Raw genomic sequence first — 14,691 nt, forward strand, 5'->3', positions numbered from 1 at the left:
GGCGAGCGCACGTAATGAAGTATTCATGGTGCGGCCTGGTACCAAATGGCCCGCGGACCCGTCCGGCGGTTGGGGACCTCTGGTTAAACACATGTAAATGTTCCTTCTGGAGAGATGAACTTTTTGTGTCGTGCTGTCAGGTTGGGTATTTCACCATGGAGGGATCATGATACGTGGTGATTTTACAGAATAATGCTCAGAAGCAGAGTAGAAGCTCGTGGAAAAATGATAAAACCTGCCAATAAGTAATCAATTAAAAAAGTGAGAGAGCAAGTAGATGGATCAGACAGATTGTAAGCAGAGAAGAGTCCCGCAGAGACCGATTAGAAAAGAAAAAAAATACCAGAAGAGGAGAGCAAGACATCCAAGGAAAAGCGCGTGTCAGTTGGCAGGGTGGGAAACGCATCAACAGAAATATACTTGTCCTGTGAATTAGTGCGATCAGAGGGATCAACGTGGCTTCTAGTTGAGTGGCTCCTTTCCCGCCCTGGGACTGAAGATGGCTTCAGAAGTGAGCAGAGCAGACAGAACAGAGGAGTGAGAGACAGAGGAGGTGAAGGCGGAGCTACAGAATAGTTTATTAAGCATGCTACAGACCTAATGCAGAATACACCAGAGAGACCATGAGAGGGAAAACTAAAAGAAAAAAGCAGGAAACCAAGGCACACATCCCCTTGTTCGAAAATAATTCATCCTTTAATTGTGCCTCTTCAGAACTATACCAAATCCTTACATTTTGAACTGTATAAAATCAGAATTAGTAGAAAATGAAATCAAAATACACAAGTATTACTTCTCAGAAACAACCTGAAGTCAGAGTTGGGTAGTTTAAAACATTTTGGGGGAATTAACTTGCCACTTAAAGTTCTGGGCATCAGTGTGTTCAAATCCTTTTTTTTTTTTTTTAGTTCAAATGAATTAAAGGAACACTAAAAAAGGCACAGAAACTTTGGTCCAACTGAGTAGCCCTCTCGATGTAAACCGTCACATGACAAAGAAATCACAGTGGATTCACCTTCTCACTGGTCAACAGCATGCAACGCTTTCTCAAGTCACAAACATACATGCTTTAGACAACCGTTGCCACTGAAAATAAACACCTCCTGGAATAGATACGTACGGATAAAGACATTCCTAGCCACGTTCACTTCATGGGGAGACCGATCTTGTGGAATACCGGAATTCAAAGGGAAGCTTACGTTTCGCCTCAGGATTATTTTCTGTTATGTTATGAAAAAAAGCTGTAAAAGTTCAGAGGACAAACCGCTTACATTCTGACTAACCCTCAAAAATATTTACCAATACCAATGTGCCTCGAAAGCATAGGAGGGTAATTAATGAACATGTCCAGCTGTAGAAACAGTTGATTTTGTCAAGTAAGGCACATAAGTACTGTATCTTTTCAACTAAATAGAGTTAAACACTGATCGACATCAAACTATCATACGGTGTGTGTGTGTGTGTGTGTGTGTGTGTTGGGGGGGGCTCGGAGGAGACAATCATGTCAATATTTTACCCTGACGTAGAATCACAGAGATATGGTTAAGAATAGATGGGAGGAACCAGTACCTGTAAAACACAATTGTTTTCTGCTTCTTTTTTTTATATTCAAGAATGTCAAAAATGTCCATCTCTTTCTCAAGAAAGGCAGGATCAACTAAACCCCAACAACAAAACAGATTCACTCTATATGCCCCCCGCCCCCCGTCTACGGACACAGTCTGTGAGGTTTCTGACCGCCAGCTCCACAACTGTGGCTCACATTGCTTTTTTCCATCTACTCTAAATGGTGGACTTTGAGAAGGAGACTCGGAGGTGCTGGTTTCCTCCCATGTTGTAGTTGTGAAGGTCAATCAGGGCCTGGATGGCCTCCTCCACGGTGGACATCTGGATCAGAGCCATTTTACGATCCCTAAAAAGAAAAAAAAACAATGCAACAACACAGTGTTAGGCATGACACCCATCTAGGGAGGCACCCAATGTGAGCTCAGGTCCTCGTACAAAGCTCCTCCAGAAGCTCACTGTGGAGGAGTTAAACGCTAAACGTTGAGTGCTGCTCACTCTGAAAAGCCTCGCAGCCTTTCTGCCGGCTTCACCCACAGTATTTTATTAGCATCTCTGTAGCAGAAAACTTATGCTGAATGTTAAAATGTCAGCAACGTTGTATGCATGATGTATTTGTAGAGTTGGAGTAAGGAACGCCTGATGAAAAAAATGCCAATGCTACTGATCCTTTATGATGTTTGATTATTACAGCTTGTCCACACGGCTACTGATAAAAAAGAAAAGAAATATAACCACTCTGAAGTCTTTAAACTACCACAAGTCAAAAATGTTGTCATTGTAGTTTTTGTCCCTTCACAGAAACACACAATTCAAATGATAAAGAAAGAGATTTGACTTGTATGGATACTAATGTGGTCATTTGGGATGTCTTATAATCCTGATTAAATAACTCATAAATAGTTCATCTCTAATTTCTATTAATATGGTTCTTCATTCAATTTTTGCACTAGCTCTACATTTTAGTGTTGGACGGAATATTGGTGGACAACGATTGTCAAGTTTATGCCGGACTGCGAGGGCCAATCCGAACGGACCAACCGTGCTCCCGATCCCCATGAAGTGAAGAAACAACAGAACAACAAAGGGGTTTCAGCAGTTTCTGAACATGCAGTCGGGCCCGTCTACTTACTGGAAAAACTTGAACGCTTTCACAGTTCCTCCAGCGTTTGAGAAGAGCAGCCGCAGATCCTCCTCCGTCACATCTTGTCTGTTGAGACAAAGGTCAGAGGTTAGTCAGGCGGATCACGGCGCGCTTCTCATTCAGTAGCACTTCTTTAACGCTGAGTTCAGCAAGTTATAAAACATTACCATACAATGTTTCTTCATTTTAGGTATTTTTAATAGATCAATCAATTTCACCAAATCTGGATAAATCAAAGTACTTCAAGATACCATAAAAACTAGGGGTGGGAATCTCTTGGGTGGGCACCTCACGATTCGATTTCGATTCAGAGGTCAACGATTTGATTCTAAACAGATTATCGATTCTAAACTGATAAAACGATTATCGATGCATCTCGATTTTCTAAATTTTCTCAAATCTGAGTTTGCTACTCAGAGGTTGCTAATCACTTCCTACTTTATTTGATAATTAAAGAAAATCAACAGATGAATTACCTTCTCTAATTTTTTATAAGAGAAAAAAAATCTTTGTCACAAATATGATTTTCTATCAACAATGCAAGAAACAATGCAGCTTGCATTTCAACACAATATGGAAGTAGCCTACGTAAAAAAAAATATTAAACAGATTCATTTTTCTTTTAAATGAAGAAAAAGCTGCTCTTAGTCTCAGACCGGTCCGTATTTGTAAAATACCGGAAAAAAGTCCAAATCTGTGAATATCTTGCAAACTTTCAATACGGATCGACTTTTTGGAAAATGGAAATAATGAGGTAAGATGTGCGCAGGCTCCTCCATAGTTCGCTAAAGTTATTAGATATTCAGATTCAGACTGACGGACCGGTCTGCGAGCTGGACGCATTGCTCTTAATGTGCCGGTAATGATGGTAAATGATGGTTGTAGCTGGTTGTCATCTACGATCACCGGAGGGGGGCGTTTGTTTTTTGAAAACGTTTTATCTCATAATTTAGACTTTCTATCCCCTTTCTTTAGCGCGGAAATGGGCTTCTATAGTTGTGTGAATGCATCACTCCAGCCAATCCAAAGACGGGGTTTGTAACCAATTAGGTGTAGAGACCATGGTGACTGGCTCCGCCCCCTTACTGTCAAAAAGAAAAACAGCGAGCGCGTAGAAAACTCCTTCGAGCGCGAGCAGAGACTAACCTCGTTACGTTCACGCTCCGCGAGTGAGAAAATATCTCGCCCGATTATTAACTTTTCTGAATCGAGACCGAATCGGAAAAATCGTGCTGCGATATATTATATTCGCTTTTACATAGAAATGAATGTGTTATGAAGTGTTCTTTTTCCTGACATCTAGAGCCAGTTAGGATAAACAAGTGGACTCAGTTTCAAATTTGCACACCCAGTTTCCCCCAGCAAGCCCCCCGGCCCCCCACATTTTCTGGAACCCTCCCACATGCATCGCTCCGTGTCCCTTGCACTTTTTTGTTAACAACACCTTTTTGTTAACATATTTAATATTTATTTGTATATATTTCCCTCCCACCCCCCCGATTCTAATGTCTAAATAAAATGTTCTTTGTTCTTGGAAAGAGCGTACTTGCATTATTATGCTATTATATTGTCATATTATCAGTGGCACAAAATGGTTAATTAATTATCGTATATGAAAATACAGTGACGGCAATTCCACAAAGCCAAGCAGATGTCTGGTTCAGAGCGTGTTGGTACCTCACAGACCATATATGGGCACATATCGTCTGTATGCCATCGGACGGAAAGTGTTACATAAAAAAACGTCATTGAGGCTACTAGCTATTGTACATTCTGTGTCTATGGGACACTCACTGAACCCGAGCCATCGTTACCGTTGGCTTTTCCCGCTACGGGAAGTCCAAACGTCAGATGTTCTTTTTGGTCCCGTGCTCAAACGGTGCTGAGACTGAGGGAAATCCAACGGACAGCGGTCGTTGTGTCACGAGATCAGCATCCACAACAATAAACAGCCTCCCAGGGACCCGGTACTCACGGGACGTTGGAGAGATGGAGGGTGGCAGAGGGCGGGAAGATGTTCTGGAAATTCTTGGAGCCGGGTTTCTTGAATCGGTGGAGCGGGGAGTTGGCGTAGTCCTTGGTCAGGCCCTGGTCGTCCAGGCCGTCCCGAGGCAGCGCCACGGTCTGATGCTTGGACAGCGTCACGCGGATGATCTTCCCGTACATCTTTTGGCCATTCAAGTGGCTCATGGCTTTGGCCACAGGGAAAGAAAGGTCAGGGGTGAGGATGCTGCTGCCTGACATGTGGCATTCAATGGCTTTCCTTTGTCAACGCAGCAATGACAAAACATACAGAGTTCAAACTAAGCGCATGGGAAGTGGAACTTGATGGATACGTTGGTTTGCACACTGGGTGAGGGAAGCTCCTTCCAGAGTGTGGCAGCTGGGCCCGTTTTCAGCCTCCACTGTAAGTTAACGGACCCATCAATCACTTCCACAGTAATAACGGGTTCAAATAAGGCGATTGACATTTTGGTACGAATGCCCAGTGTTTCCCTGGTCTGCCCATCAGGGCGGAACGCCGCCGAGAGCAGCAGAGGAAACAAATAAAGACTTTCTTAGGGGGCTGGGTTGCCGCGTCCCCTTCAAATAGGTCATGTTCATTTAGTTTCATTTCATTTTCTCTAAAGTGCTCACAACATAAGTCCTTTAAGGTTACTTTTATTATAGAACCAGTCTACTCCTTCTTTTATTAAAAACACTTGGTTTCCTTCCGTCAGCCCTGTGATTGACAGGCGACCAGTCCAGGGGGGAGCCCTTCTCTCGCCTACGCCTATCTAAGGACGGACGAGGACAGACACTGGTAGCAGACAACGCTGAGGTGTGCTCACCTAGCTGGGCCTGGTTGGCGTCGGACATCTGAATGAGAGCGCTGTCCTTCTTATTGTACAGAATTTTCACCCTCTGGACGTCGCCGTACACCCCTGCATCAGAGCCGCAGGCGGGAGGATGAGAGGTGAAGGTGGAGAGAGAGCAGATGGTTAGAAAAAAACAAACAAAAAGTCAGCACTGGAGGCAAAGGATATTTAACAAGGCAAGAAACACAGAAGAGAGACTAGCAGAGAACACACAAGAACTTTACAGCTGTGTGAGAGAGGTGTGTAGAGAGAACAGGTAGAGAGAAGAGACACCCTCTGAACAGGTAAGCTATCATGCTGTGTCGGATGCCTATACAACATATAAGAAAACAGCATGCAAACGTATTGACTTAACCGTGCATTAACAGATTACTGAGTAGGGAATTTTATGGCAAAGTATGCGACATTAACCCAAACCAATAAACAGGGGGGGGCGGGGCTAAGTGTACTACGTAGGAATAAACAAGCTAGTGTGCGCAAACATAAGATTGTATTTATAATAACAAGAATAATAACAAATGTCTCAAAGACAGAATGGATATATGTGAGAGAGAGAGGGAGAGACAGAGAGAAAGAAAGAGACAGAAAGAGAGAGAGAGAGAGAGAGAGAGAAAGAGAGAGAGAGAGCTAACGATAACATACCGAAGAGGGTAAACAGACTTTGGGGCGCAACCATCTTTAGAGGGAGAGAAGAGCAACAAGCAGCGTGAGACAGGTAGAGAGGTAGAAGAGTCGGAGCGGAGCGGAGGTAGAGATGGACAGATCGATCCAGAACGGAGGTAGGTAGGAGGAATGGTGGTTTTTGTTTCCCCCCCGAAGAGTGATGGAGGTGGTGGGTCATGGTAGGGAAGTAGGGAAGCAGGCATGGGGGGGAGGGGTGGGAGTTCATCAATGTGGGGGAAGAATAAAGGGGGATTTGATGAATTAAAAAGTCCCACCAGCACGTTGAGTGGAGAGGGACGGTAAATTGAGCGGGAAAGGGAGGGGGGGGGGGGGGGGGACAGGAGAAGGAGATGAATTGGGAGCAAATACAAATGGGGAGAAAAATAACAAATAAATATAAAAAGTGAGGAGGAGGGGAGGGGGCAGGGGGAAGGGGGGGGGCAAAAAATAAAATATAGGTCAGTACACTGGAATAATGCAGGTAGTTTGCTCAGAGACAATGTTCTCTTTAGTCAAAATACAGCAAGTAACGTTGGCAGGACGTCCCCAGGGGGGCAAAGGAACATGTCAAAATCATAACAAAATCAGCAGTATAGAAGTCACAACCATCGGAGGAAAACAGCATGCAGCACCTTTCAGGGGCGATGGTACTGCAGGAGTGTGGAAGGCCGGGGGAGGGGGGGTGGGTTATGTTAAGAGTCCATGCAGTTCAAATTTAGTTAAGCTGCAAAATTTGGCATGCAAGAGTTGATGTGAACGCCGCCTGTGTAAAACACGGTGGTCACAAAGGCTAAAAGAAAGACAGCGAGTGCTAAGTGGAGATACTGTGTGACAGAGACAGAGACATTAGGCGAGACATATTGGATGCCCTTTAAGTCGGAGGAGGAAGAGGGATTAAAGACTGAGGAAGCGTTTCAGAGAGGCAGGTATTGGTTCCCAGGTTAGGAGGACCACAGAATGAGCTGAGGAGAGGTGAGCAGAGCTTAGAGAGAAAAACAGAAGAGAGACAGTTAGCCGAGTTAGATACAGTTCGACAAGAGAAGGAAGGGTAGAACATTGGGGGGTGATTTGAAGCAGCAGACCCCTTCTCCTGCTCCCTGACAGGGACATACTGAGTCTTCATAAAAAGCTTAACAAAACAAAAATCAGCAAGGCTCTGGGTATGTAAAGAAAAGCAAAGGTTAGACAATTCTTTTGATTCTTTCTTTATCTCAAGACTAACTGGAAGAACCAGGTCCAGTCTCTCTCTCTTCTAACAAGGTTTGTGTGTCCCCTAGGACTGCCCAGTGATTGGTGACCATGAGGACAAATGAAAATGCACAAGCTCTGAGCTTGAAAATGGTCAGTAAATGTCAGACAAAAAACAAAAGAACCCGGGAAGGTTTTCTAATTTAGATATTTCCAGAGAAACTGATCTCCACCCTCACATCCTCAAAGAGGAGTGGGAGGAGCTTCTGATACACAGACATTTGTCTAAAATAACAGCAGCAATGTACAAGCAGTACAGCCTAATACAGCAAATAAGGACACGTTATTAACGTGAATAGAGTTGTGTCCTCCGTAAGGTCTCCTATGAAAAACGGCAGCACGAAGAAGTAAATAAAAAGAACATGGATGAGATGATGGGGTCTGACTGGGGCGTGTGTGTGCGCAGCCGTGTTACTGACCTCCTCGTTGAGGTTGCTGACCAGCAGGACCCCACTGGACCCCGCCTGTCCAGCGAGCGCCACCCTGCCTGCAGCAGCCGCAGCCGCCGCCGCCGCGCTCAGCGGGTTCAGGGCTCCTGACGGGAAGTAGAGCAGAGACAATCGTGGAATGGAGAGCAGCTCTTCACTTCAACTCAACCAGTTGGCACAAAGCAACCACACAATCAAGAGGGAGGAAAAGAAAAGCGTGATCTACCTGGGATCTTACCCAGGAGGGAGTTGGAGTCTTTGCTGAAGGCGGCGGCCACCGACGACTCGAGGCTGGGCTGGCCGTCGCCGGCGGGCAGCTCGGGCCGCGTGTAGTCCCGACTCTTGTCGTTGTTGTACTTGACGTTCAGGTTGACCAGCTTGGAGAAGTCGATGCGTAGCGTGCAGCATGAGTTGTAGATGTTCTGGCCATCCAGAGCCTGGCAAGAGAGAGAGAGAGAGAGAGAGAGAGAGACCAGATGTCACATCTGGGACAGCAACGCACGCGATGAGGAGAGTGATGGAGACGCATGGCGCGGCGGGTACCAGTTTGGCCTGCTGCGCATTGATGGGATCGCTGAACTGCAGAAGAGCCTGGAACTGATTGTTCTTAGTGAACGTGATGATCTTCATGACCGTGCCGAATTTGGAGAAAATCTGCAGACAAAAGACTCTTTAGCAAAAACAATCTGGTACAAACGGTGGATATTGTGTTGTGCTGCGTACCTGTTGCAGTACATCCAGCGTCACGGGATAAAACATGTTGTCGATGATGATGCGCAGCACGGGGCTGGAGGCCGCGGCGAGAGCCTCCTGGACGTCGGAGCTGGGCGAGCCGCCGGACTGGACCGCTGACACCGCCTGGAGCACCGCTTGGGTCCGCTAACGGCAAACACACGCCGTCATCACCAGAGAACCGTGTGTGCCTCCCAAATACTCAAAAACAGCATTCATTTTATGAATAAAAGGTTTATTTCAACCTACTTCATCGGCATTCCATCATCTAAATGGAATAGCTGTGTATTCATAGCGTGAGAACTGACAAATGAAAAGATGTCCGTCGGTCTCACCTGATTGCCGGCGTCGGTTTTGAGTTCTTTGTGATTGGAGTACTGAACAAACACAGGGACGTTGCGGATGTGAGGAGTAACAGTGGTATAATAGTTGATCATAGTGATGGCCGCCTCCTCTGTCCCCATCTCCAAGAAAGCCTGGAACAAGTGAAAATAATAAAAAAAATGAAATACTGATTGGTTCCCTGCGACTTGTGCCAAGTGACGCTTTGCACGACTAATCTTCTGTGCAAGTAGCAGACACATTCAAACAAACGGGCCAGAGCACACAACGCGTATGCCAGATCAGACAAGTATTCTGCACGTGGAGATGGAGATGGATGAAGATTGGACATAGTTGCTGTGTAATAGAATGGAAGAAAAAGAAAAAGGATCCAACTGTAGCCGAACGATCGTTCTGTGCTTAATACCAATACGCGTGTCCACCCACCTGGTTCTTTCCCTTCAGTGTGAGGATATTAGTGACTTTGCCAAAAGGCAAGCCCAGGGCGATGACTTCGGTCTCCGACGCCTCGTTGGGCAGTTTCCTGATGTGGAGGACGCGAGAGGGCGGGGCCTCCTCCACCCGCAGCTTTTTACTGTCGCTGCCGTTGGAAGCCCCATCTGAAAGAGTTGCGGATGTGAGGAGCGACATTGATTAATTGCACCAATTAAGCAAGAAGGTCCTGGGTTCAAAATCCCCCCGTGGCGTCTCTGTGGAGTCTGCATGGTTTCTCTACCTGGGTGGGGGCGTCCTCCCACAGCCCAAAGACGTGCTCTGGGGATTCGGTTCATTGGTGAAGTCGCCTGTAGGTGTGTGTGTGTGTGTGTGTGTGACTGCGCTGCATTGTGGTGATGAAGGAATACGTGTGGCTCATTGAGCGGTTTTTCGTTGGTTGGGGGAATGGTGCCCCCACCCTGGCAGAGATGCTTTATGTGTCTTGTGTCTGCGCCTGGCGAAGTGGAGGCCTGGAGTCTGTACGAAGCACTCGAGGGAGCTACCGCCCTCGGCCATGTCCGAGGCTTCGGCTGATGTGAAAACGTCACGGCAGACAGCGACGGCTCACGTGGACATCAGTCCATGTAAACAACCTCTCAACCAAAATACAGCTGTTAGAGGGGATCAAGAATCAGCCGGTCTATAGCTGAGCCAGGTAGTGACGCACTGAGCTCCTCTTCTTTCTCACAGATATATAAAATCATGTCCCATTCATGAACTTTGCTTCTGCCCTGGAATCCTTGTGGTTTCTGTCATAACAGGTTTCCGTGGATCAATCTTCCTTCCTGACATTTCAGTTAAACGTTGCTGATTTCATTATCATTCTACTCATTATACCCGTTGCTGCAGTCACCTGCCAACGGTATCTTACTCACTGATATAAAGATATTTACTATCACGTTGTTCATTCTGTACACATGACATCTATTGAGATTTTTGCCAACTTGTTTGTCTCACCGCGGTTTCTTCATTGCATTAAACATTTTTGGGGACTTAGTCCTGTACTGCTGTGAGGGTCCATGGACAAAAAAGCTCCCACGGGGAAAAGGGTTCAACTTTCACTTCAAACAGATTTGTGTTGTTGTTTGGTTTCATCCCGTCTGCCAACAACTAATGGCAGAAAACTCCACGGAGCCCCCTCCCCATTCAAGGGGGGGTGAGGGGGTTGTAACAAACTCACCACTGACACTGCTCACACCAGAATTGGGACTGTTGTACATACTCAGCTCGTCTGATCCCCTCTGCGGAAAGAAAGACGGACGGTCAGGATCGGTGGTAAAATAATAGAGGAAACTGTTTCCATTGTCGAGACGGGCCCTCAAAGACAACCATAAAACAGAGGTCTCCCAAGACAGTTTAAGGGGACAAAAGGAGAGGAGGAGGTGGAAAGGAACATAAAACCGGAGAGGAGCAGTCTGCCGCTGCTCTTTGGGTGTGGGTTTAATCTTGCTGAATTTAAAATGTCAAGATGTGTCATTTCATCGTGAGCCATTCGGGGTCCCAGAAGGCTCGCTGGAGCCGATGGCGCCCCGAGCTCCTAAAGCTGACTGATGGGAGGAGGAGGGGACCTGGCTAGGGACCCATTACACACACAACTTTATAATGGCTTCACACGCACACCCCCTTTCTTTCAGTCTGACTACACTTGAAGTGATTCCTTTTGTGTCACTGGCATTCTTTATGGTTGTTGTAAACTAGATGTTGCAGGCCCCCGCTACCGCGGCGCCACACAAATGGATTGATGACGTCGGCTAACGACGTGAGCACACGGGGCAGCGGCTGCAACAATGCAAGAAATGATTTCTCTCCCAACAGCTGGCAAAGCTCTCAGTTTTGCCTTTGCACTGAAATATTGATGAAATAAACGGGATGACAAAGACCCTCCATTACGGCGGAATCTGGGTTTTATGACTGTTTCGTTTCCCGTCGAGAGTGGACTTTAACTTTGTTTTGTGCAGACGGAAATGCAGGAGGCAGTCAACAAATCAGGTTAGAAAGCCACAGCAGCGAAGCACTCACACATGGAAAGCGGTTGGTTGGGTGATCAGCGGGGACGCGAGCACAATCCTTTTCATTAAAGCCCTTCTGATGCTATAAAGCTCAAACATACGTTTCCCACAAATCGGATTGGTGCCGCTTTACAATGCTGGTATGACGTTAAAGAAGAGTTGGTGGTTTCTAAATGCGCTAAAAATCTTTAAAATTTCTGATGCTTCAAAATAGTTTAAGTTAGTAAAAATGTTGACGGTTTAATTTAGTTAAAGGTGAATGGTGATCTGCTCAGTGACAGAGGGAGCAACGTGATACTAAATAAAAAGGTGAGAGGGCTGATTTTTAGGCCTTTTGTAGAATTGAGATATTAGAATACAGAGAAAACTAAACTGGTTTTTATATACAAAATATGTTCAATTGCACATTGTTTTAATAACAGGTAGGATAGATAAACTGGCATTCAAGTAAGTATATAAACAGGATAAAAATACTACTTAATACTGAAAACTACTCTTAATGCAGAATGACCTACTTGAGAATAATATATTATTGAAATATCTGGCAACGGTGGCAATATTTTATATTCCAATAATGCCCTATTGATTAAACAATATCCATTAGGATTTATTCCTCTATTGCTTATCTGAATCTGCAATGTAACTATGGCTGTCAGATAAATGTAACTACTACATTCTGGATGGGATCAGACAGTTTAACAAACATTTTACACCAGTAAGCGTCTGCGCTGTAAGATAGCGGTAATCAAACTCGAGTCCAACGCGTCGTGGACAATCAACGTCAGGTGATTCACTTTGGCCCGAGCAACGTGCGAGATGGCCTCCGCAGCACCACGAGAATCACAATGCACGTCAATGGCTACAAAAAGAAAAGCCACGTGCATTAGCCAAAGTCAGGAGCGCGGGTCGCCGTCCAGCCAACGTCAAATGTAGTAATGTAAAGTAACGCATTAGCCTGCACGACAAGGGAGCAAGGAGAGACAAGCACAACCCGCATTACCCACGCAATCCATCATCACCCACTGCAGCTCCAAAGTATAGACTTCTTTAATGTTTTACACCAGCAGCAAACTCCTTCAGATGAGGAGGCGGCGGGGAGGGCGGGCAGTAAGTCGGCAGTGGCGTTGTTGCTGTGAACGTAGTTCAGCAGCGTGTGGACCGTTTATTTGACCCCAGCCAGGCGTCCGTGTCCTGTTGAACTAATGGGACGAGTCTCGGCGTAGCGACATCTTCAGCGCTGAATAACAGGCCGAATGATCTCATTTCAGCAACCAGACACTCCCAAGAGTGTGGGAGAATATTTGGGACAAAAACAATTCTACTTTCAAATGAGGACTCCACGCATGTGGAATGTGTTTGTTTGGACCAACCACAGCAGTATTCAACAAACAACAAGCAAGTTATTTCAGAGAGTAGCTAAAGACCACAGCCGCAGTGTGTAATGATCACTGAGCGCGAAAACAAGACAGAAAACTCACCTTCACTCCAACTGCAACGTCACCGAGGCTGAAAGAGAAACAATTTCCATTTGTTCAAAATGTAATACATATAAACACATATCATTGTTATGGTGCCTGTTTCAAATAATTATTGGGTAACAATTGCATACAAAACCGTTAAGTGTTGGTGAGTTAGTGACGTGTTATGAAAGCTATTTTTATAAATGTTGTTTCACAATTGGTTTTAAACGAATGTCTCTCCACCGACAAGTCGGAAACACTCAGTCATGCTGCGAGGAGGCGGTGACCTTAGATATGAGAATAACATTCACACTCCCTCGGTAAACACACATAAACCCCTCACACACCAACACGATGCTCAACTAACGTTGACATCTCGCTTCATGTCCACCAGTGGACTTAAACTGACCCACCCGAGTGGACTAAACAGCAACGCGAGGCCTAACTGACGTTACTTCACTACAGGAGTTAACGTCATAGCAACGGTTACTATCGAAAACAAGGTAGTCGAGGCGTAAATATCAATTCAAGCCAGGGCAAATAGAATAATAATGATATTATAGTATAAGCAAATTAAATTTGCTTTGTCAGAAGAATCCCATACATGTCGGTGAGCTAAGCTAGCTAGTTAGCCACAACACAAAGGACCGACGTTACTGTAACGTTACATTAGTTAGCATAACGGGTTGCTAGCTGCCTTTACCGCTTCGTTGACGTTAGCAACTGCAGCAAAATAATGTTGCTATTGCGGAGGGCTACATTTAGCAGCTGTCACGTCGGCATAGGTAGCACGCATTTCTATGTGATATAACCAGCAATGCTGCTACGTTAAATAACAGCGGGCATTAGCATGCTAACATTAGACACTTGCTCCGTGGACGAGAGCGCGTGGCTATGGAAACACGTTAACAAGCATACGACTCCGAACAATACGCATTCATATACGCGGTATTATGTAACTACTATCTCAATATACAGTTAAATGAGGCGTATATAGTTGCTCGGGAAATATTACCCGTCCATTTCTGTAGAAATATCTCAGTGCGTCCGCTTTCGGTCCTGTTTTCTTTCCAGTTTAAACCGACACTGCGCGCGCACACACACGCTCACGCGCACACACACACACACAAGAATAAAATGGAGGCAAGACGATGCGATGGCGGATATAGACGGAAAAGGTCGAATCCACTGATCCACAGTTACAGCGGCCGGAGCGCACTCCCACGTCGGAGTCTATTGGGTAAACTGGGACATAAATACTATTACTGATCCTCGTTTCTTATCGAAGAGCCTGATACTGATAAGAGGTTCATATTTGTGAACAAACCAGCATTTTTAAGAATAAATAAATATAATTATACAACTATTACTGAGGTTTTATTATATGGCATTGTAACCTTTATGGTCAGTTCATGTGATATATTATTACATTATTATTATTAGATTTTCAATATATATTTCAATATATATATATTGGTTTTCTTTATTTGTAAACCTGTTTATGTACGTTCAGACCAAAGGGAAAACGAGTCAAATAGCATGTTTTTCTCAGCAGATATTTTGACCTAAAAAAAGCATTGGTGTAAACACTAAAGCAAAATTCCATTACTGGTATTCTGCATGCTGCATACTGTGTCATTACTTACTAATACATGAATAAAACAGAGCCAGCATTAATGTCAATAACTGAGCTTTCCCTCCAAAATGTCTGCTGTCAAAAAAAGAGGGCGTATAGAGTATGAATGTGCTGAAAAGTAATTCTGCCTTCAC

The 14,691-nt window shown here is 45.1% G+C and overlaps 1 protein-coding gene across 6 annotated transcripts; it reads right to left on the bottom strand.

Annotated features, from left to right (window-relative positions):
- Positions 1 to 677: 677 nt before the first annotated feature.
- On the bottom strand, positions 678 to 14,175 carry LOC120811751 (polypyrimidine tract-binding protein 2). Of its 6 annotated transcripts, none has more exons than XM_078096660.1 (14): positions 13,937 to 14,175; positions 12,940 to 12,967; positions 10,675 to 10,693; positions 9,405 to 9,577; positions 8,972 to 9,112; positions 8,628 to 8,783; positions 8,448 to 8,558; positions 8,143 to 8,341; positions 7,896 to 8,011; positions 6,208 to 6,241; positions 5,539 to 5,631; positions 4,683 to 4,899; positions 2,696 to 2,773; positions 678 to 1,912 (listed from the first exon to the last, which is right to left on the bottom strand). In XM_078096660.1, exons 1-14 carry the CDS (start codon positions 13,942 to 13,944, stop codon positions 1,783 to 1,785), a joined length of 1,503 nt encoding a protein of 500 aa, XP_077952786.1. In that variant the 5' UTR covers positions 13,945 to 14,175; the 3' UTR covers positions 678 to 1,782. The 6 variants fall into 6 exon arrangements, with proteins under 6 accessions (XP_077952786.1, XP_040023262.2, XP_040023261.2 ...); XM_040167328.2 differs by having other exon boundaries at positions 8,131 to 8,341; XM_040167327.2 differs by having other exon boundaries at positions 10,633 to 10,693.
- Positions 14,176 to 14,691: the final 516 nt, after the last annotated feature.

The sequence above is a fragment of the Gasterosteus aculeatus genome, chromosome 21, assembly GCF_964276395.1.
Source record: "Gasterosteus aculeatus chromosome 21, fGasAcu3.hap1.1, whole genome shotgun sequence".
Classification (NCBI taxonomy): domain Eukaryota; kingdom Metazoa; phylum Chordata; class Actinopteri; order Perciformes; family Gasterosteidae; genus Gasterosteus; species Gasterosteus aculeatus.

What these genes read in the sequence shown, in the direction of transcription:
- LOC120811751 (XM_040167326.2), bottom strand. An exon ending in ACGTTGCAGTTGGAGTGAAG is followed by an intron (nt 10,694 to 12,939) that starts GTGAGTTTTCTG and finishes TTCTTTCCGCAG; the next exon opens with AGGGGATCAGACGAGCTGAG. An exon ending in CGCCAACCAGGCCCAGCTAG is followed by an intron (nt 4,900 to 5,538) that starts GTGAGCACACCT and finishes CTGTGGCCAAAG; the next exon opens with CCATGAGCCACTTGAATGGC.